At 37.8% G+C, this 22,246-nt stretch overlaps 2 protein-coding genes across 3 annotated transcripts; one reads left to right on the top strand and one right to left on the bottom strand.

Annotated features, from left to right (window-relative positions):
• Positions 1-104: 104 nt before the first annotated feature.
• On the bottom strand, positions 105-7,730 carry LOC115756030 (gamma-soluble NSF attachment protein). Its single transcript, XM_030695707.2, has 9 exons — positions 7,477-7,730; positions 6,815-6,882; positions 6,604-6,688; positions 6,368-6,526; positions 5,621-5,758; positions 4,798-4,876; positions 3,127-3,206; positions 1,986-2,115; positions 105-582 (listed from the first exon to the last, which is right to left on the bottom strand). The coding sequence occupies exons 1-9, from the start codon at positions 7,521-7,523 to the stop codon at positions 478-480; spliced, it is 891 nt and encodes a 296-aa protein (XP_030551567.1). The 5' UTR covers positions 7,524-7,730; the 3' UTR covers positions 105-477.
• Positions 7,731-9,773: 2,043 nt separating this feature from the next.
• Positions 9,774-18,158, top strand: LOC115756032 (probable ribose-5-phosphate isomerase 4, chloroplastic). 2 transcript variants are annotated; one of them, XM_030695709.2, is made up of 9 exons: positions 9,774-9,985; positions 11,732-11,859; positions 14,019-14,088; positions 14,610-14,714; positions 14,835-14,930; positions 15,014-15,070; positions 15,446-15,563; positions 15,650-15,716; positions 17,811-18,158. In XM_030695709.2, the coding sequence occupies exons 1-9, from the start codon at positions 9,776-9,778 to the stop codon at positions 17,893-17,895; spliced, it is 936 nt and encodes a 311-aa protein (XP_030551569.2). In that variant the 5' UTR covers positions 9,774-9,775; the 3' UTR covers positions 17,896-18,158. The 2 variants fall into 2 exon arrangements, with proteins under 2 accessions (XP_030551569.2, XP_030551570.2); XM_030695710.2 differs by lacking the exon at positions 15,014-15,070 and having other exon boundaries at positions 9,775-9,985.
• Positions 18,159-22,246: the final 4,088 nt, after the last annotated feature.

Below are 22,246 nucleotides of genomic sequence, written 5' to 3'. Positions count from 1 at the left end.
TTTAAGTCCTTATTTGAAAAACTGAAGACAGTTCAGACATTTATTTGAAATTTTTCCTAAATTATATAGTGCCTTTTCGAATGCCAAATTCAGCAACTGCAAACTGTTCAAGAAGTTGTACAGCGATCATTTCATTTTAACTATTGATGTGATTGGATGTACAGTTTCCTAGTTCAACCCAATTTTTCTATCATGGTCACGGTCTAAAGAATTGCTTAAAAAAAAAAAAAACCAGCAGAACCCCTGAAATTTACATGGCTTTACATAACATCATAGTTCAGAATCAAGGATTCACAGGAAAATACTCCGACATTGCTTGGGCCAAAGAGCTGCCGATAGTCATAGCCGCTAGGAAACGGCGAAGAAAGCAAATCTTCGCTCTGTACATATAAGACAAGGCAGCAGAATGCCTTTCCAATCAGAGTTAAGCAAATAAAACAGATGACCCATCACCACCATCAAAAGCAAACGAAAAACCTAAGTCAGGTCATTTTCGTCGAGTGGCTCTTCCTGCTCCTTGGAGGTGTCGTTCTCAAGGGCAGTGACCTCCCCTGTAGGTAATTTCCTCGCAAGCCTGATTATCTGTAGCAAGCAAAATCTCATCAAACCAACCCTAGGGCAAGTACATTCGCAAGATTTCGGGCTGAGTTGAAGTCTCCTGCTCAGTTGCAATTTGAAGGGATGACCGTGACAAGATGACAATTGATATTTGAAAATCACAGGATGTTTACATCAATAAACTGATCACGGATCTCCAAATATAGGAGCTTCTTCTATTTGCCAGACTCTCATAAAGTAAACCCTAAAACCGCTACTGAAGAGTCTGGATATTTGAATAATCTGTTCATTAAATGAAAAAGAACAAAAACTCTTCTTAAAGGCAAAGCTAACACAAAGTATCTCAAACAGTTTGCAAAATTGTGAAAATTAAATAGTAAAGACTTCCTATTAATTTTGATACACTACCAATGTTTTTGCAGTTAAAAGAATTCAAATTTGGACATAACTTCAGAAGTTGACCAACTTTAAATTCATCGTGTAACATATGAAGTTGAGATTGCAGGAACATTGACAACTGTGGATCCCAATCCCTACCACACCCATCAAATTTTCCTTATTAAACAGGATTAATCTATTCGCCGTCTGTTTGAAAATGGGTCCATTTTATTTCAGATTTGATAACAATCGTATATTCTGCATCAAGGCCTCATGACAAATGTAGTGCTGGCTAGATTCCCGATGTTGTCTAAAAACTCCTTTTACACAGGCTAGAAAATTTATTTGATGACTATAGGCTTAGGACGTGTCTAAGCAAATTTGGTAACAAAAGGATGCCGTGCAAGTGCCAATTACTTGACAAAGGTGACAAGGTATTTTTTCATCAAAACCTAGGTTTTTAGGTTTCAATTGAAATAGGGTTACCCCAAAGAGATTAGCAGCAACTCTAAACATGAAATTTAAGTTAAGAAATAATTTGTTTTCATTGTGGGACGATGAACTTAGGACATGACTGGAAATTGTTGTCATTGCAAACACCATAAACATGGTCCCTATGAAGATTTCAGAAAACTAATGATGCCAATTCCATGAGAAGTAAATGATCACCTTTTTCCTTATATGGGATACGTAGCAGGCAATTATCTAGGAGAGTGTTTTCCCACAAGCACCTCACTATTCTTTAAGTGGGATGTTAAAAACAAGCCATGAATTCAAGAAAAATATCAGACATCACTATAGCTACACAGCCAAACCACACCATGTCAATTCCATGAGAACTATCTGATATTCTTTTTGTCTTTATGTGAAGGCAACTATATTAAGACTCTTGCAACAAGCACCTCACTTTTTTTTAGTGGGGTCTTCCAGAACTATTGACGAAATGAAGACAACACCATAATGATTATTAAATAATTCTCATTTCAATGCAAGAAATTTGTAGACCGACTTTCTGGTCAATTCAAAGTATGCAAAACATAAAAACTTACCACATGATCAAGATGGGTAATGGTGCTGGACTGGGCTATGCGCTTAATTTCTTCTACATCACCTTCAGCATAGGCAGAGAGAAGCTTAGTGGCACAGCGATTCTGGTCACTTCTCAAAAATGCATCGACCCTGCAACATGTGGAAAACATCGCTCTCAATCAAAATTACCTAATGCTATCACGTAACTTGAGTGAGAATCTTTTCTTTGCCACCAGAACAGAATTGCATACCATTATGCTAATTGAGCCATTTACACAAGTACGCTAATTACTCATAACTTTTGTATAAACCATCAGACCTCTCCTACTCGATATTTGAATCCGAAATGCAAAGACTATATCTCAACATGCCAAAAAAAGCTCAACCATCTACTTAAATCCCCTACTCCCTTTTTTGGTTTTTGAAACTCAGATGGAAAGGGTTCAATTTATACCGGATGCTCTGTGTCGATATCTATGCATGTTTATGGTTTCACTTTTGGTATTGAGAGAAATTACTAAAATTAGCACCGGGTTTCCAATTTAAAAGTTTATACACTGTCCAGATCAGTGCATTTACAAGACTAAAACAAAAGATAAAAAAGAAGAATACGTGCACAAAGATCATGTTCCAATTCAAAAGTTTATACACTCTCCAGATCAGTGCATTTACAAGACTCTAAAACAAAAGATAAAAAAGAAGAAAATGTGCACAAAGATCATGTTCCAATTTAAAAGTTTATACACTCTCCAGATCAGTGCATTTACAAGACTCTAAAACAAAAGACAAAAAAGAAGAATACGTGAACAAAGATCATAATTGATTTTCTTGCCGGAAAAAACCAGTTCTTGAAGGACTACAAAATGGTTGATGGGATTGACATCCATATCTACATCTACATAAACCAAACAGAACTTAAGCCGATTTTTAAAGCAATATCAACCAGATTGACGCTGGCCAAGGAAGCAACAACAATATATCACAAATACACGTCATGGGTATGCTGCATAAGACTTAAAATAATGGTATCATGCATGGCATTAAACTGGAAAGGCCAAAAAGCCCCCCTGAAATCCCCAATGATGCCACCTGAATCTCCCAATTGCAAAGTGAAAAATGCAAATTACACTCAAGCAGGGGAAAATAGTGAAGTGTACTCACTGTGAACAGTCATTATAGCACTTCTCCGCTTGCCTAATGTCATGGAGATAGAGGTAGACAATGATTGCGCTAAGATATGCCTGAATTGAAAACCAGAGGAAGAGTGAGCTTGAAAAACAATACAAACGAAATAAGTGCAGACAAAAAGGCCGTTTGCTTCTCAGAAACTATAATAAAAGTAAATGCTGGCATATAGTGAAATTGCTTCGCAAACATTCTTAAAGCAAACAAGCACAACGGTAAGACAATGCTTATCATCTTCTAATAGGTTCACAGTGCACTTTATGCTGAGATAACAATAGAATATTTTGAAACATCCATAGCCAAGGTTTCTCCTGACTATGGAAACTTCTACAGAGACTTTTCTGAATGTCCCATCATGAATACTGGGAAGTGCATTAGCATCATTCTTCCATGAGTAACGAATTGGAATGCAGTCTCATCAGATGAGGAAGTGAATTTTGTACATCCTCCCAAAAGAAGTGAATAGAGATGCACTCACATCAAAGAGGATATTCCACTCCTACTTCACAAAGGACAATACTGACTACCTCAAAAGAGACCAGAATCACAAACCAGATAACTTTAATTACCTGTGATATTTGAACTTGGACATAAACATCTGGTACAGAAATGTCTTGGTATCTTGTGTATGTACCGTATTATGAGATAGTGGACTTGTCATATAATCATTACAAAACATAAATACTGGAACATTATACTAGAGAAATATCAAATAACAAAAACTGATTCCCTCTCAGAATGTATTACAAGATAGAGCTTTAATGACCTCGTGAATGTTCATTTCCTGTCTTTCTAATATTTTACAGCTTTCTTCAGATTCTTCTTCCCAACTTAGTGAGATAGGTTTGGTTTTGTTTTTTTGGTTGTCATTTCTATAATATTCTTATTTTTACGGTTTCATGGACCATAATAATCAAGCAATTAGACATTAATGCTGCATGATCGATGTTGAGCAACGAATCCCCATACCAAGGCCCACATTCAAATCATGCTCTGTTGACCATAGAGTGACCCCAACATAAGAGTTGCAGTGACAGTTTCGCACTGTTTCATTCAGCAAAATTACAATTGTCCCCAAGACAGCATGCGTAATATTAAGTTAGAGGAGTTTCCTTGGTAATGAATTTGTGTGATTCAAAGTTGAAGTATTTCTCTGGAAATAAGAAAGGTGATCATAAGCACTCTAAACAAGATAAAGAGAGCTCCAACTGCAAAATTTATAAGCGAATGACAGTCACAAGACCTCTCCTGCCATTTGTCCAGACAATGAATAGGCAACCTAGGACTTAGTTCCAAAAGATTACTGTTATACATATTAAAACCATGCCACGCTAGAACAGCATTGTGAAGACATGGTAAACAGCATGCAACTTTTCACTATGAATGACTAATTTTCATGACAATGAGCAATTAATTTATGTATCATGAGAATAGCTCATAATTTAAAAGTTCCGCCAAAAATCTCATAAAAGAATTTTCATTCGACCAATTTGTGCAGAAAAGCTTCTTGTTAGCAAATTCGTAAAAAGGGATTTTCTCAGAATATCGTACCTCAGGAGATTTAAGTATGATGTCAAAAATCAAAACAAGGATGCAGGTAATTTCCCCTGAAGGAAAAATATAAAGAAAACATTTTGCTAGACCCACCTTGCACTGGCTGTTGGTGGCATTGCACTTGTCTGCTGCAAGGCCCCATCTTAACAAAGTTGCTGCAGCATCCGTAAACCTGAGAAAGATTATGCAATGAATCCACCATAGATGTGTTGACATATATCAATATCGAAGGAGTCATATAACAGGACAATACAGTAAAAGATGTCAATTACTTCTGTGAAGATCCAGAAAAAGCCATCTGTGAACATTATCCCAAGTGCCATATTTGGCATTGGCAGATCAAATCACAGAGTATTTTCTGTTCATACATGTTCCAAAATACAGCAAGATCAAAAGCACACAACAATGTTTCTTTAATATTTTCTTAGCCAATATGACTATATAATGCCTGACACGGTTACCCCAAGACAGAGAAAAGCCTGACACGAGCATTGATTGTTGCTTGAAAACTTGGCGCAGTGGAAACTTGGCACAGTGAAAATGCATAAAATTTAGACCCACATAAATATGAAACTTCTAACAGAATTTTCACACATGAAAGTTGGATGTGCGATGCAGCAAATATAAGAGCAGGTCCTATCCCGCAAAAACTGGGAAGCTATTATTAAGACTCTTTTTCGTAGTATTGGCAGTGGATGTGGAAGAAAGATCACATAATAAGGATGAGATTTCAAGTTTATATCATGCTCTCATTTTGGCCAAAACCAAAGCAAATGCCCCCTAAGTCAAATTACTGCACAAACGTAACACCTTAAAACTTGAAGATATCTTCCATAAGATTTCATCAGACATAAACAAGAATCTTCATAAGGACATCAAGCATATATATACATATTGGTGAAGACAAGATCTTTACTTATCAAGTTTAATATAAACACTTGTGGCAGCACGGTACAAATCAAATGCCATCTGTTCCTTGCCATCTTCCTCGAGAATAGCACAAGCATCTGTGTACAGCTTGATAGCCTCTTCTGGGACAACCTCTTCAAGAACACTGTCATGGACATAAATGTTTCATGACTTAGGGTGCTATATAGAGAACAGAGAACTCAAAGGAAGTGGTATTAAGAAGAGGGACAAGCCGCCCAAGCTGTTAAGGGATGCTAACCCTGTGAAATATCGATCCAGCAAGTAATAATATGAAAGGAAAGATCGCACAAAGATACATTTGACCTTAAGTCATCTCGAATTAGCCAACCAGACAATGAGTCAGAATACTTTAATCTAAGCAGTTAGGTTAAGCAGATGTGCCAGGAAAGACCATAGTAATATAGTTTATTCAAAATAAATATTCACAGCATCAGCAGAAAGCCTATGGGGAAGAGGAAACTAGAGCATCAAACTACACAACATTTGAAATACCAATCCATATCCTGCTTTAACCAAACTCTCCCACTCTGCTGGGACATATGATGGCTGATTTACATAATTGTCAAATTGGATATCCAATCAATAAAGACATCCAATTACAATTTTCAAAAGCATCTGCACAGTTCACTACGAGAATGATGAAACTCGAGCAACACAATAACAAATGCAAAGGAACATACTAATTGGAAAGAACTAGAAAATTTTCAAAATGCAAAGATAATCACAAGATTACCGAGCCCCTTTCATCAGCGCATCTGATGCAGGCTGTGATCTCCCACACTCGCTGTACAATTCGGATGCTCTTCTATAGAAGTCTGCAACCTCATTCCATTTTCTCAATTCCTTAGCTAGAGAAGCGGCAGACTCCATGTGTTTGGCCGCATCCCAGGGCCTATTTCCCCGTCAAGGATACAAAAGAAAAGAAAAGCATGCGGAAACGGAACATGAATATAACAGACAAAAGGATACGAAGAGAGCATCTCCTGGCCTTTCGAAGCTTTTTCAAATCCTTCCTTTGCTTTTTCATAATTTTTAGCAAGTCTATACCCAATAGCTTGAACAGCAGATATATTAGTTGGCAGTTTCTATGAAGCAGTCCCAACATTTCATTTCCTCATATCAATTAAAGAATGATCTCTAGATAGTGGAACTAAGTTAACAGCATAAAATTTCAACCTACCAGCCCGCTCATACAGTTCAGTTGCACTCCTCCAATCAGCACTCCACCTTGTAAGGCTCAATTTGGTTCTAACAAAAGCAAATGCAAGAGAATAAATCAAACGTAAATAGCATAGGATAAACTTCAACATGGAAAAGAAACTCATCGTTCCCAAGTGAATAAAACAACCATTAGGCTTGGAGCAAAGAGAGAAAAACAATTATTAGGCATTTCAAACAACATGTGCATTCTGCCATTAACCAGTAACATTACTTCCCTAGATGAAATGAGAAACTTAAACGTAGAAGCCAAAGTAAGATTCTTGTCCATCCGATACCATAAACACTGAAAAGTCACAGACAGTATCCCAGTCGCAAGTCAAACCATTCCAAAACCAGATCGCACAAGACGCAAAAGGAAATCAAAATGCCACTCGGTACGAATTTCACTCTCATTTAACCACGCGAAATTGCTCGATTAATCTAGCTTTCCTGCAATTACAACACGCGGAGAAGTTCAGAGTTGCAAGAGCTCGAATTGATGCTGCGATCGCATCGGAGAAATCACAGAACGCGCAGATTTCTCTCGGTAACGATCGAAATCGACGATCTCAATCCAATCGAAGGGATTCACAATCTTGGAAGAATGTGCACATCAGAGAGAGAGAGAGAGAGAGAGAGAACTGTTTGTCAGCCTTAAGCATGAGTGCATCGGGATCGGAAGAAGCCATGATTGACTCTCTGTGTTCCAGCTGATTCACCGTTCGCCGACGGAGGACGACGGCGCGTGATATCCACTCGCCGTCTTTTGCGAGGCGAGATGCTGCGCCGAAATTCTGCTGCTCGAGTCCCCTTTTTTCCTCGAATGAAGTGGGGGGAATCGGTTGAGGGAAGCTGCGTTTTGTCGATCTGGGGTCCACCTAATTGCTGCTTGGCTCAGCTCAAATTGTAAAAACTGAAAAACAAACGGGAAACGAAAGAACACATTTGACAAAATATTCTTTCCCATGTGCTTTTGCTTTAAGCAAAGAGTATAGCCATTGGTGTCGCATAAAATTCCAAGCTGATATACCTATAATAAATTTATTATTTATTAATTTTCGTCAAATTTTATAATCAAATTCTTGAGTTGAATGTCATGTTACGATCCACGGGTGTATCAATTTGAAATTTTTACCCTCTTTTTATTACATGTGGATCGGTTTGAGATTTTAAGTAATTTTAACCCAATTTAACGAAAACTAACGGAGGATAAATTTATCAAAAGTGCACCAGTTTGGGGTAAATTGTCACATGTATATTAGTGTGGGGGGTTTTTTATGGTCAAAAAAGTAATTTGTGGGTAAATTTGTCACAAAGTACCAGGTTGAGATTTTGAGTGGTCAAAAAAATAACCCGAGATAAAGTTATCACAAGTATATCAATTTAGGATTTTTCGTGATATTATTTCAAGACATTTATTCATAAAAAATTTAAATGAAGGCAATATTCACAAAAGTACGTGCTAATATTTGCATGTTGCAAATTTACCAGCTATTTCACATTTTTTTAAATCGATAATTAATATTGCAAATCTTTTTTTCGATCTACAAAATCTACAAAGTAATATTATTATATCAAATTATATCAAATTTACCTTCCATGAGCATCCGGTCCAATTTCGTCGTCAACTATCCCATGCATAATCGACTTGGCAATGGCTGGCCCATTGACCCATTATGATTCTACCAAAACCCATGATTTTGCCTCACTTTAGCCATGGTTTGATATAATCACGTTTTAAATCTTGTTTGAGCGAGTTAAAAACGGCGTCATTTCAAAATGGCAGCGTGTAGGATTTTTTCCTGGTTATATTAAATCGAAAGACACAAGCAAGAAATGAAAGTAAAAGTCAATCTAAATAGGCCTTTTGACCCTAAGGTCGTAAGGCAATGTCCAAATAACCTCTAAGTCTTGGACTGAACTATTGCCAAATATGCAATCTAGTTGCTAAACTATTACAAACGTGCAATATAACATCTAAATTTTCAATTTATTCAATTAATTCCATCAGTTTTCATAACAAAGTTAAATTAGCGCCTTGTAAGATTCATAAGTATTCATAATTATATTGTTACTCGGATTAAGTCCAAGTGTCTTCATAAGGATATATAGAAACTATATTAATTTATTAAAAAATCGTACTTATATTGATCCAAATCTTATTCCTAATTTTTCAGAAAGATAAACTTCTCGAACTTTTGTGACTCGTGTTTGCTTGATCAAATTTTAGTTAAATTTGGGTGTTTTCAAGCTCCATAGGTAATGATCCAACAATAAATTTTCTAAAACAAAACAAATAGCACTTTTTTTTTTTGCTTTAGAAAATGAACTGAAATGGAAAAAAAAAATGAAATGGGCAATAGTGCAATAATGAAAACTTGTGAATAAATTGTTATGGAAGGTCGATGGACTGGATTGAATAAGCTAAAAATTTGGGGAGTAGATTGCACATTTAGCAATATTTGAGGGACGTTTGATGAATTTCTACCTTGTTTTAATTGAATAAAAGGACTACATTGAACATTTATGACCGGTGAAAGGACTACACCGAAAAAATTAATAGTTTAAGGACGATGTTGCATTTTATGTCAAACTTTGTAGAATTATTAGTGCCATATATCTTTTTATGAAATCTAGGAAGCAATGCAAATTTATTATAAAATTTTGTTTTCGTAGTCTTACCAACTTGCCTTAGGGATCACAATATTAATTACTATTAGAGAGTAATTACCTTGTAAATCGTTAGGAACATTGACAATTCTATATTAATTCCTTAAACGTTCAGATGTTATTATCTATGTTAATTCACAGTTTATTCTATTTTATTCTGAAGGTTTAAATGGAATAAGACCAGTAAAAGAAAAAGAAAAGACCTTTTTCATGTGTAAAAAGGCAGACAAAAAACAGAAGTGGGTCCCCCCCTTATCCTATTGCAAGAAGCATGAAACGAGTGGCTCGCCGGAAGAACGTATTTCGAGACGGAGGCGGGGGAATGGCGGCATCGACAGCATCACTAGCACCGCCGTTTCGATTTTCTATCTCCTTCACAAGCTGCAACGGCCGAGCGAGAGCACCTCCGCCCAGTGCCGTCCGGTGCTCCGCCCAATCCGACGTCGGTGTTCCTTCTGTGCTCCGCGCAGCCAAGTACACCGTACGACTTCCCTCCGCACCGCCGTCCTTCTTACGTCGTCATTCTCGGTTTTTCTTGCTGGTTCTTCTAGCTTAGTTGTACAAGAGCGTTGGCGAACGAAATGCATGCCCGTGAAATTTCTTTGCCCCTGGTTTATTGTCTCATCGGAAGACTAGAGAATTTGGTGGTGATTGGTTCAAGCTCCGGCGCATTTGTTGCCCAAGTATTGGTTAGAGATGGGACTGTTCATTGCCCCTCGAGAGATCTAACTAGAAGCTTTACGTTTGTTATATTAATCCAACACTAATATCATCACAATCCGCATTGGAGATGTCAGGAAGATAAAGCAGTTCTCATTATATATTTCGCTAACTTTAATATATGTAAGATGTCAATTAAGCCTGGGTGGGTGGCCTAAGTGCCGACTCCTCTGCAGTTAAGTTTATGGGTAATTGAATTTCTGTTGTGTGCCTAATCCAAACACACAGCTCTGTTCCTTGATCAAAGAATTTGCTTGCTCATAGTTGATCTGTTAACCACTAACTCTCCTCTGTTTTCACGGGTTTTGCAATTTGCTTGTAGAATTGTAGTTTTGGATCAGCCTCCATCTTCTAACGAACTATTATCAGCTGTAACTGAGATAGAAAAGCGAATCATATAAGTATCAATATCCCTGTCATGAAGGGTGCCAGATCATGCATATTGCAATTGAGATCCTGCCGAAGAATTGTGCATAGACAGTTGGTTTCTGTGATTAGCAAGAAGTTCTCATTGTAGGGAGCACATATTTATTTGTGTTGCGGCAATTTTGTTGTCGCAAAGCCACGATCAGATGCCTTTTGGTCATAGTGAATGAAAACTGTCGCGAGAACCTTAATTTGAGATGGTCAATGCATGTTGGCATAACCTGACAAACTTAAGTTACCAACCATAAAGCGAACATTATCTAAGAACCGACTCCAATTTTGCTGAATGCATCTCTACCATCAAAAACCACATGCTAACTTCTCTCTGCTGAATTACCATCCATACTTTGCTGATATGATTCCCCTCCATGATGTGATGAATTCTTTTTCTCTCCTAGAAATTCAAGGCTGTCAGCTCATGAGACTTTCTTTATGAAAAGTAAGCAGGATCTAGTTCAAAACCACATTGTACTGGGAGCTCTTTTATTTGTCTCACCATTCGTTTGAATGAGCTCCGAACATGCAAAGCTAGCTGCATCGTCTGAGTTAATAGACAAGAAACCCTCCTCCCCACCTGCCTTAGTTGCCGAATGAGCAGGATGAATCCATTCAACAATTATCCCCATCTCACATAATGTTTTAACAAGATTTTACTTCTGGACATGACAATGAAGAGCAAAGACTGACAGATGTTCAACTTTTGCCTTACATTATTGTTCCATCGGTGATCAGAAGATGATACCCTGCTGCTCTGCCTCTTCTGTTGCCAATTAAACCCTGTGAAGAGCCTAGTTTTAGATGCTCTATTTAACCTTCCAGAGAAGTTCATTCTGGTTCCGATTGTCATCATCTGCTGATTGCAGTTAGTGTCCTTTCTTGATATCCAATACTGTCATCTCTCAATATAAAGTCAAACTAGGAGTTCTTCCATTGGCTATTTTGATCGAATGAGTTGTGAACAAATGTAATGCAAAGTACTTTGGGCTACTTTTGTAGTCATAATATGACTGACTTTGCCTCTCCGACCGGTGTCCTTACATTGTTATATGTCAGGAATTTTTCGCTGACATTTCATTTGCAGGTTGACAGTTACATCAAGAGTGGAATGGTGGTTGGGCTAGGATCTGGCAATGCTTCTAGCATGGCCATAAATTATCTTGGTCAGCAACTCCGTGCAGGTGCTTTGGAAGATATAGTAGGGGTACCCACGTGAGTTCTTCTTACCATTGCAATTGCAAGGCCAAGGCCTTCTTCTCTGTTTTATAATAGAAATCAGTTATTTGCAGTCTATTAGCTCCATCCTGTTTGTGTTTCTTGATTAGGTTATTAAACCTTGCATCTCATATCGATCAGGCACTTTTGTTACATTTGTTCGCGGTGGTAGAGAACATGCCAAGGATGGTCGGTTGTCGGGGAGCAACTATATACTGTCTATTTATGATGGAAACCATATGGTTGACAATTGTTCATTGACAGACCAATTCTTTTGTGATTCTGCGAGGCTATTTATTTCTACATAAACTGGTAGGTCATGATTTGTCTAGTGTCTTCTGCCATGAGCTGACATTATATACATAAAGGGGTTAGTCGGATTTGCTCAAATTTACTCGTTTATTGTGCGATTCAGTTGTCAAATTTCTGCTTAAGATGGTAAAAACATTCTAATAAAAAATCTACCACGTCAAATAGCTTCTAGTGACAAAAGAGAATGTATAAGTTCTGGATTAACCCTTGAATTTATTTAATTTCATCAACTTGCTCATCAAACCTTTCTTATCTCTATTTGTTTTTTCTTATTTGCTCACAATCTAAGGTCAAGTGTGTCGGGGTTGGGGGATGGTTTGACTCCATTGGGGGCGCCACCATGGTGTCGCTGCCCCCACGTGGTCTTGCGCCGCCATGATGTCGCTGCCCCCACATGGTCTAGCACCCCTCACCAGCCTTAGGCCCTTGTGGCTGACTATCTCCTATACTTCTAGTTTCGCACTATAGTTTCTATTGTGAAATAGAAGATCGGCGATTTGAGATATGACTAACATGGACAGCTTGAGTACCAATTTGAGACATATATAATGAGGATTTTGACTGCCATTAGGGACTGAAATTGATAGTGAAGATCAGGGGTTTGAATCCGCACCCTAAGAACTAGAGAATCCTTGTCAAGGATATTGTTGGGAGCGAGTAGCAAAAGTTAATACCTTTAAGAGGGGAGATTGTTCACACATGCATGTCAACAATTTCTCCTACATGTGAGTTCAATGTTAGGTCTGCTCCCCCTTAATTCAGTCATTCTTCTGTGTCAAGAGTCTCAATCTCAATCTCCAATCATTGCAACCAGTACAAACACGCCTCTCACCCATGATCTCCTCCTAGACTGGACCTTGATGGCAAATTGCACTTGGCAACTGCAAAGTTCCTTGTTTAGTCTAGGATAATGATACGGATTGGGACGCACCAATCAACCATCTTTTCAATACTATATGTTGGGAGTGGGAAGTAGAATTCTGATACTTCAAGCATTGAGATCGCTAAGATGGAGCCAAAATCTAAGCCATCAAAAAATCTAGTTGAACCCACTTTTACTCAAAAATTTAAGCTAATTAGGATTATCAATTGTTCCGCAACATACTAATTTTCCAATACGAGGCTTTTTTAACGCAATTCACTTGTGCATCTGAACACATGTATGATGCTCTGCATCATTCTAGTAGTTGAATATCCAGTGTTGTCTTATTTACATTATATCAGGTTATGCGCAAACTTATTTATCTTAAAATGGGATAACAATGTCAAATGTAGTCTTTAGTGCACTTTCCACAGTATGAGATTGGCCTTACATGTCGAGTAGATGTAAGATAGATATCAAAGTAGAATAGAATAACCAATAGAGAGGGGTACCGGAATTCAAAATAAAGAGCTAAGTTCCTATTGTGTTCCTGAATGTTTTCTAAATGTTCTGCTTTTGTATGTATTTACGATCTTTTTTTTTTTTTTTTCGGCAGCATGAATAATTAAAACAAGGGAATCTGATTTGATTAAACTGATGGTAACCTTTTCATTCTTTTCATTACTTTCATTGCAAATGAATTCTAGAGTGGTTGGAATCCCATAAGGAAAGCCTATTTACACGGATGGAGTATAAATGTTATTTTTTTTCTATTTTTAATTCTGAAATAAATTCTCACTTTCACTGACCAAACAGGCTTTGATGAGATTAAAAACTAAATACTGAATTTTTTTGCTAAGATACTTGTATATGTTAAAGTTTCCTGTGTAAGGGGCAGGAAGCAACATAATTTTCAGGGTCAAATCATACATCATTCTTTTCCTGGTCCATTTTCTCATTCTTCCTTAAAAGTCTTATGTAGGTCTGTTACAAGTGCTAGCGAAGGAGCGAAATCAGGAATTCCTTTGGATAACTACCGAGGATATTCTCAGGTGTGGACGCATAAATAATTCATACTCAGCTTCCTTGTGTCTATGACAGTCTTTTTCTTTCTTTTGTGACAGATTTATTTTGGAAATTTGGTAAACGGTTCTTGAAATGGCAGGATCTAAGTCAGCAGTGAAATTGTTACCATGGAAATTTGTTCAGCTGCATGAATTTTACACCAAAAGATCAATTTTCGATAATGATCCCACCTGAGGATTTTCCCAGGCTGCAGATTTGCATGAACTGAGTCAGTCAGGGATTGAGTCCATAGACGTGCAATGTGCAGCTTAGCAGTCTTGCAGCAAAGCACTAAAGAATGGTCCATGACATGTTGTGTTTTCCTACTTGTATTATTGCAAGTTAACATGCTGAAAAATTGAATTGGGAAAAACCACATAATGCATGTTGTTTATTCATTTAGTTGCTTTACTTATCCTCTTCATAGTAGGAGTTTGATGCTCTAGGTTATGCCCAAGTATCTCTCTTTCTGTTGCTATAATTTTTGTATTTACTTGGTTTTTGGTAGATTGACTTCGCCTTTGATGATGCTGATATCATAGAAGAAGACACACTCATTGCCGTCATTGGCCGCCGAAAATTGGAAGGCGGAGAGTCAATAATCCAAGAGAAAGTTAGTCTTTTTTAGACACCATAAGATGAGCCTTACTAGTCTATCCCTCTATGATGGAATCGTATGCTGTTTCTTCCTTCTAACTGTGAGCCGACTGGGTTATTATTCTGTTGTTTGCAGTTTGTACTTAATGCAGCCAAGAGACTTGTATTTATCATCACAGAGAACAAATATAAAGGTGCTCTAGATGGTTCTGTTCCAGTCTTAGTTCAATCTGTAAGCAGCTACTCACATATATGTCATCTACATATGTTAAAGTGCTCAAGAGAATGATAGTGAAGTAAAGATTCTATTGCCAGCTCAACTGGATGGAGACAGCTGAAGAGATTGATGATTTGTTTCTGGGAGATGCAGAGGTTTGGTTTTTGATGAAATGTAAATACTAGGGACTGATTCTGGACTTTATTCAAAGAACTTAAAACTGATCTGATCTGTCAGAACTTCTTTTTTGACGTTTATTGTATAGATAACAGCATAGAATAGGGGATGGCTTATCCTTTAAATTACTAAGCTTCAACTACAGTTATAAGCCATCATCTCTTAATATAATAGTTGTTAACTTGTCATGTCATGACTAGTGTCAGCAAAATATCACTTGGCACTCACTTGGGTGTGCAGATTTTTGTTACTGTGGTTTTGTAACAATTGCAGCTGGGCTGCCTTGGGAGACTTTAATGTGCGCTGTTTTTTGTTACTATGATTTGTATGATTAATTTTCTCTTCTGTTGAAGGTCTGGAGAAGACCATCAATAGGACATGCTGATCCATTAGGTGGAGATTTTCCAGTAGTTACCAAGGATGGCCATAATGTTCTTGATGTCATATTCACATCTCCAATTGCAAACCTTGGTATGATGCCCAAACCTGATTTGCTCCTCTTATTTTCCTTTTTGATTTATGATAATGTGCGCGACTTCTCTTTAATGTAATTGTAGCTCAAGTAGCTGACAGCCTTGACAGAGTAGATGGAGTGGCGGACCATGGGGTCATTTCTAAGTTTCCGTGAGTTAAACCACATTCTTTTGGTGCATTTCTTGGATTCGTATTGAAGGAATTTTGTTTGGTCACTCTTGGAGTGTTGCAGCGGCATGCTTCTTAGTCAATAACACACAATAAGTCACAATGATCTGATCCATGACATGACAACCATTTCTGCCATGGTCTGCAAGAGGGTTTTTATTCTTCAAGTTACTTCTATCTCACGAAGCTTCCTCAATAAGTTTCCGGGGAGTTTATATACACACATGTCATGGATGTTTAGAAAATGGCAAGCTTGATTAACATCTGAATAAAGATCTTTGTCAATATTCCCCTTTGATAAACCGGATCATAAACCCTTTCATTTGGAAACAAGAAATGCAGAAAATCCTTTCATCCATTCAAAGCAAGACTAATAAACAAGTAGCTCTAATTCACTTGTTTTAGGTGTGCCCACTACTTTCGTGTGTAGTCTTCATAGAGCACACCTTGGAACGTTCTTACACAATGTTTTGGATTAGAAGGAGCAACAATTTTTACTTGTTTTCACGTGTAGGGTTATTTCCAGGAAATTCTAAGCGGCAGTAGATTTATATGGCAGTCTAATTGACAAAACTATTTAATTCAGATTGAAAATTAGGATGCGAGTCTTCAATTTTTGGTGTTCAAGTATCAGAGGAGACAAAGTTGAGAACAATTTGAAAAAATAGTTTCATGTTCTAGAGAAACAAATGGGCTGCTACCTCAACCACTCTTCTGTCGCTGTTATCATGATTGCCCCACCATTGCCATCTCCAGTCATTTGCCCACTTTCAATTCGTCCATGGCGATGATGGTGGAGGTGCTGATGGTGATAGAGTGGCGGTGGTGCCAGCTATGTTTTAGTTTTTCCTAAAGCAATCATCTTAAAAGCTTTTCCTTGTGCATCTATGGCGAAGGATAGCTTCTTCATCATACAAAGGTCAAATTTAATTCTCACCGCATCTTTATAAGCATTATTTTGAACATAAGACTCCTGAATATGAAAGAAGGGCAATGATACCGCTATTCTTGTCGTCTTTCCTCGATAATAATCTACTTTGTTCCTTTCCACGAATTATGTCCTTGTTAAATATCAATTACATATTCTTCAGTGGACTGTCTTGCGAAGATTCAACAGGTGATATCAGCAAACTGTTACTTAAAAAATTCTTCAGTTTTCCTCTCTTACATTCTGGCCTGCAGTTATTTTGCTGCTTCTCTTTGCCATCACCCGATGGTATGTGGTGGAGACAATCATAGGTGAAATACTAACTGTATGGACTTTTAACTGAGACTTGGCTGTCCACTAAATGATCCCTGGAGATATGGCACGACACCTTCATCTGCTGATTGTATTCTTGGACCATGTTCAGGAACAATTGATATTGCTTTTTAAAGAATTCTAAAGAGAACCCTGAGTGATTACTTGAACTTCTTTGATTTCTGAGATCCTATATCTCATACTATGGTTCCAGAAAACTGCTAAGCTAGCAATTTTTATGTTTAGAGAGGGTAGATTTTCAAAGCAATAGACTCGGGCTGGATTTTATGTAGTTAAACATACTTCTATAGAGCAGCATCTGGGTGTTATCTGGTGGTCCATGGATATGTTTATGGATCACTACCTCACATTCAGATATTGGAAACCAGAGTTTACCCCATTGGTAGTGAGAAACGGTTCTGTCATAGGTTGTATGTCATCTTACCAATGTCTATGTGACACCAATCCTTCTTGTAATCTGTTCTTGCTAAAGCTTGTATTTGTCTTGAGTAGAACCTAACTTATCAAATAATTTTGGCGAATTTTTGCTTAATCTTATGTGCCCATCCATATCCACAACTTATCTCAATAGTATTGGTATATTATCATGTTAAAAGTAAATCACCTCTTAGCATAATCTGTAGCTTGTTATGAAGTGATAGAATCATGATTCTCATCACTTTCAGAAAGCTTGAGTTGACCGTGGATGTGATCTTCAGTGGGAAAGTATCTCGGAATTCATTACGTTTTCTATTTAATGGAAACTTTCTTGAAATTCCCTTAGTGCTTGTTGAGCTGATGGAAGCGCCTTTCTTTTGCTGTCATTGGAATTGCAGTTGCACTGCAGTGGTTGCATCACCAAGCGGAGTTTCTGTTATCGATAATGTGCTGCCAAACGTTGCTGGGGATTCTGCTGTATGAACTTATAGAATGGTCTGTTTTTTGAACGTGGTGGGAAGGTAAGTAGAACGTGTAGAAACCATGAAGACCAGAGGAAATGCACAACTTGGTAAAAAATTTCAAGTACTCCTTGATGATATCTCGAGGCATCCTCTTTCCCTTTCTTTGACTGAACTTATTTTTGATTGAAAAGTTTAATTTCTACAATCCATATTGTATATTCACAGTACAATTTAGAAGTCTTAGAATGTTAAGTGTTACCTATTTGTTGTGTTTGGTTAAAATTATCTTGGAGGCTACGAACTTTATTGGCCATATTATGGTAAGAGTTGATCCTTCGTATCGAACTCAAATAGCTTCACTGTAAGCAGTTAATAAGTTTCTAACATGCATGATATGGTTTCATTCTCTTCTGTTGTACCGAGTCACGGTCTCTGTAGTCGCGTTTGTCCTGAATCTTTGCATCATATTTTTCGAGTATTGCGGCCATTTCTCATCTGTATTGGGATTCATTTGTGAGGATTCCTTGTCACTGAATTCCAGGCGGCTCAAACCGTGACTTTTCGAGTGGGATGGTGTTGTGGGTACTTTTTTATAACAACAATCTCAAAGGCAATGACTGGCATCGATTATCTCTGTTAACTCTCACAAATCTCAAGTGCAAGACCACATCGACTCACGCAAGAAGGGGTCGCTTCATGCCAATCTCACGGCACTCGCTCTCTCACTGTTCTTTCCCTTGCTTCTCCTATATTCTTGAAATCCGGAAATTCTCGAATAGGTCAACCCTTTAAACTGCTATTGAATCCATGGGTGGCAAGAGAAAACCCGATGAACTGAAATATCATAGTAATTAGAGGAAAAGAAAGCAAAACCCATAGTAGCTACGAGCGAAATGGGAAACCTAAACTGTGAAAATGGGGTTGTGAGAGAGCAATACAAATGATATCGAAACCTTGAGTAGTGAAAAAAAAAAAGTGGGATGATGTATTTTTAGGATTGGATTTTATATTTGAATATCCCTTGTAATCATAAAAAAGTAGGTTTTTTTAGCTATGGGCCCAGCAAAAGAAAATTTGGCATAGGATACCTTGTGATTTCCATCATTCTTGTTTTGTTGAAATTAGGTATCTAGTAAATGCTAAAGCTTTTTTGTTTTTGGCCTGTAATAAATGCTAGAGCTTTTTTATTTTTTAATCTATAATAAATGCTGGAGATTGATAGCATGAAAACTGGACAAACAACTTCGCACGATTTCTCGCCATAAACATCCTAGTAAAAGTGGTTTTTGTCTCTCTTTAAGTAAGTGGGTTCCCATATTGCGCCTACAATAAATATTAAGATGATGTGAAAACAAATACAATCGACATTTCTCATCATAACTTTCCACTTTCAACTTTGCCGTAGTAATCAGTAGTTTTCTTTCTAATCACAACTATCGAATTTCATTTACGAGCATAGCAAATAAGCCAACATTGTTGAATTATAATGAAAACTTATAATGAAAACTTGTGGGATTGTGTTGGTATATTAGTTTAGTGGGAAAAATTGTCCAATCAATCCTAAATCAATTGTGTGAATGCTAAATCAGTACTAAACTTTTTAATTTTACCAATTCAGCCATAAAACTTTGCTCAAAAGTGTCATATAATCTTCGGCGAATTTTTGTCAAAAAACGTTGATATAGCTCTCACGATCCAACTCTGAGTTTTCCGATGATGGTTGGGGAAATGGGAAGAGAGTTTAGGGGCATTGCGTAAGGCGGGTCGACGGCTCTCAATTAGGCCCGGCCTCTCCCAAGCCTATATCTCTCGCAATTTTGAATTTCGTTGTAAGTCTTGATTAGCCTAAGGAATTTGAGGAGTCGCCACTAACCTTTCGGGGTCGGCTCGAAACCAAACGAGATATGAGAGTTTTGTCTCATTTTTTACGCAATGAAATTTTTTCTAAGTCCGAGGACTTGATTATGCTAATTGGCATCCTTTATGCAACTATAACTCAGTGGGATTGTTCATTTAAATGATCAAGCACGTTTTTACCAATTATAATCCTAAAGGTCTTTAAGTAGCTACGTGTGCATGCAACTGTTGTTTTTGGGGTTTCTTGTGTTCTTAAGGGTTGTCCTAACCATTCTAGGGAGTAAAAGATACAACCAATTTCTTGAGACACGATGTTAAGTTCCTTTTGTGATAATCAAATGAAAAAGGGCAAAGGGGGAAAGAGAGATAAAAACACAAAAAATAAAAATAAAAAATGTCTTGATTTTTGTGTGGGTTGATTCGACTTGGAGAGTAGACTTTAAAAAACCACTATCTCGTATGTGCATAGGAAAAAACTTTAGACCCAGAAAAAAGTGGAGTCAACTGGTCAATATATTTGACAAAAAAAAAAACAAAAAAAAAACAAAAAACTGGTCAATTATTGTTTATTTGTATCTATTGGGATTTACATTTTTCTCTTATTTCCTTTTAATTTGTTTTGAACAGCGCGCCCACCGTCGCTGACCTTGACTTTGCTTGCCATAGAAAGCGTTTTATATCAATCTGTGCATGTCGGAGGTTCCTTTCATATGGCCCAATTTGAAATACTCCGAAGTGTAGTCAATTGCATCTTGGGGACGCCAATGAAAATTCTATCTTCGCCTCAACTTATTGAGATTTTTTATGATATCGATCGAGTCAATCCAAGGGTTGTGCTCAGATAGTGATTGTAGCCAGGTGAGCCAACAGATCATATAATTGCTAATATTGATAAGGTACGTTTTTGATCTCTTAACAGTATGGATGCAATGTTGGTGTTCCTTTATTTGTGGTTGAGGGGGTTGTGTCCGAAAGTCCTTGCGGAGCAGTTAAAGGTGTAGGTGCGGTTGAGGTTGTGATAAGGTCTACGGTCATTGTGAAGTTCAAGTGTGGCTTGAACTTGAACGACGTTTGTGGCGGTTGAGCCCATCGGGATTGGGGGAGACTAACAACGAAGTTCCAAATTTTAGCGAATCAATTGTGACTTGGTTCAAATATTGAATCAAGGAGGAGATTGTTAAAATATGTCTTGAGTTTTAGCCTGTGAATGAAATCCAACTCAAGATAAATTGAATATGTGTGAATGTCGGCGGCGATGTGCCATGAAAAGGAAGTAGGAGGCGGGCCAAGAATGTGAGCCCGAAGCAGGTATGCTATCCCCAATCACAAGGCTCTCTTAGCTGATTACGGGAGACTACCTTTTAGCTTCCAAACTTGTTCTTAGAACTCATCCGTCAAGATGTCAGATTTTTTCTGATCCACAGGATCCACAAATGCATTCCGGGAAGGGGATTCCAGGTGGATTTTACAACTATCTAGACTAGTTGGTGCGATTGTGCATGTGAGGGGAGAATGCATTGAAGTGGTAAGCGGAGAGCATACTGAACCAAATTATACCGCTAAATTAACAAGAGGATTCTAGATATGAGGAACACCGCTCGAAGAGAATACGAGAGAATTTAGAGACTCATGGTTGGAAATCACACTAATATTTCTAAAGGCAAGCTATGAAGTAAGCAAGCTCTGCTGAACATATTACATGAGGGGGCCTTTATAGGCAAAACTACACACAAGGCGACAACTATATGCATCAGATGCTCAAATAATTGAGATTTGTTAGTGGTACATAATTGATTACACATGACGGACAGGTCATATCGACTTTTGACGATTGTTAACAACTTTTGACCACAAGCGGTCAATTATTGGAATAAAAGGACACACATAGCGGATATGTGACCGACAGGATGATAAGGCAGCGTTGATAACTCATTATGAAGGGTAATAATTTGCATCGTCGTTGTCTAAGTTGTCTAGGCTATCTTTCCGTCGTTTGAATGCTCTCAATAATTGTGCTTCTTCGAACTCAGATATTTTCTTGTCAAGTTTTGGATCATCGGGAATTCCACTTGAACCGGATGGAATATCTCTTGAGCTGGACGGAATATCCTGGCCGGGCATAATCGGCCGAGGAAAATCATATGGGTCCCGTGACAGTGGACCAGCCTATGGGTCTTGAGAGCTTTGAGAGTCTATATCCATTGAGAAATCTGGTTGATTTCTTCGAAATTCTTGAAGAGCTTAAAAAATACTAGGATATGTGCTAGGTCTATCCCATGAGAAATTAGCTGTATATGGCCATATTTCCGAAGGAATGACTTTATTCTCCTGGCATAAAACTCTCTGGAGTTCTCTGTACTCATGCGGGATGTGACATTTTGAATTCCGACCCCATTTCGAAGTTTATGAATAAAATGAGCATTGATGCATTTCAAGAATCTCACTCGGAATTGATCACTCTAGAGACGATCGACCGAAGGGGAATGGCTAAATAGGATAGTATGCGGACTAAA

The sequence above is a fragment of the Rhodamnia argentea genome, chromosome 9 (genome assembly GCF_020921035.1).
Source record: "Rhodamnia argentea isolate NSW1041297 chromosome 9, ASM2092103v1, whole genome shotgun sequence".
NCBI lineage: Eukaryota > Viridiplantae > Streptophyta > Magnoliopsida > Myrtales > Myrtaceae > Rhodamnia > Rhodamnia argentea.
This window is presented reverse-complemented; position numbering and strand designations above follow the sequence as displayed.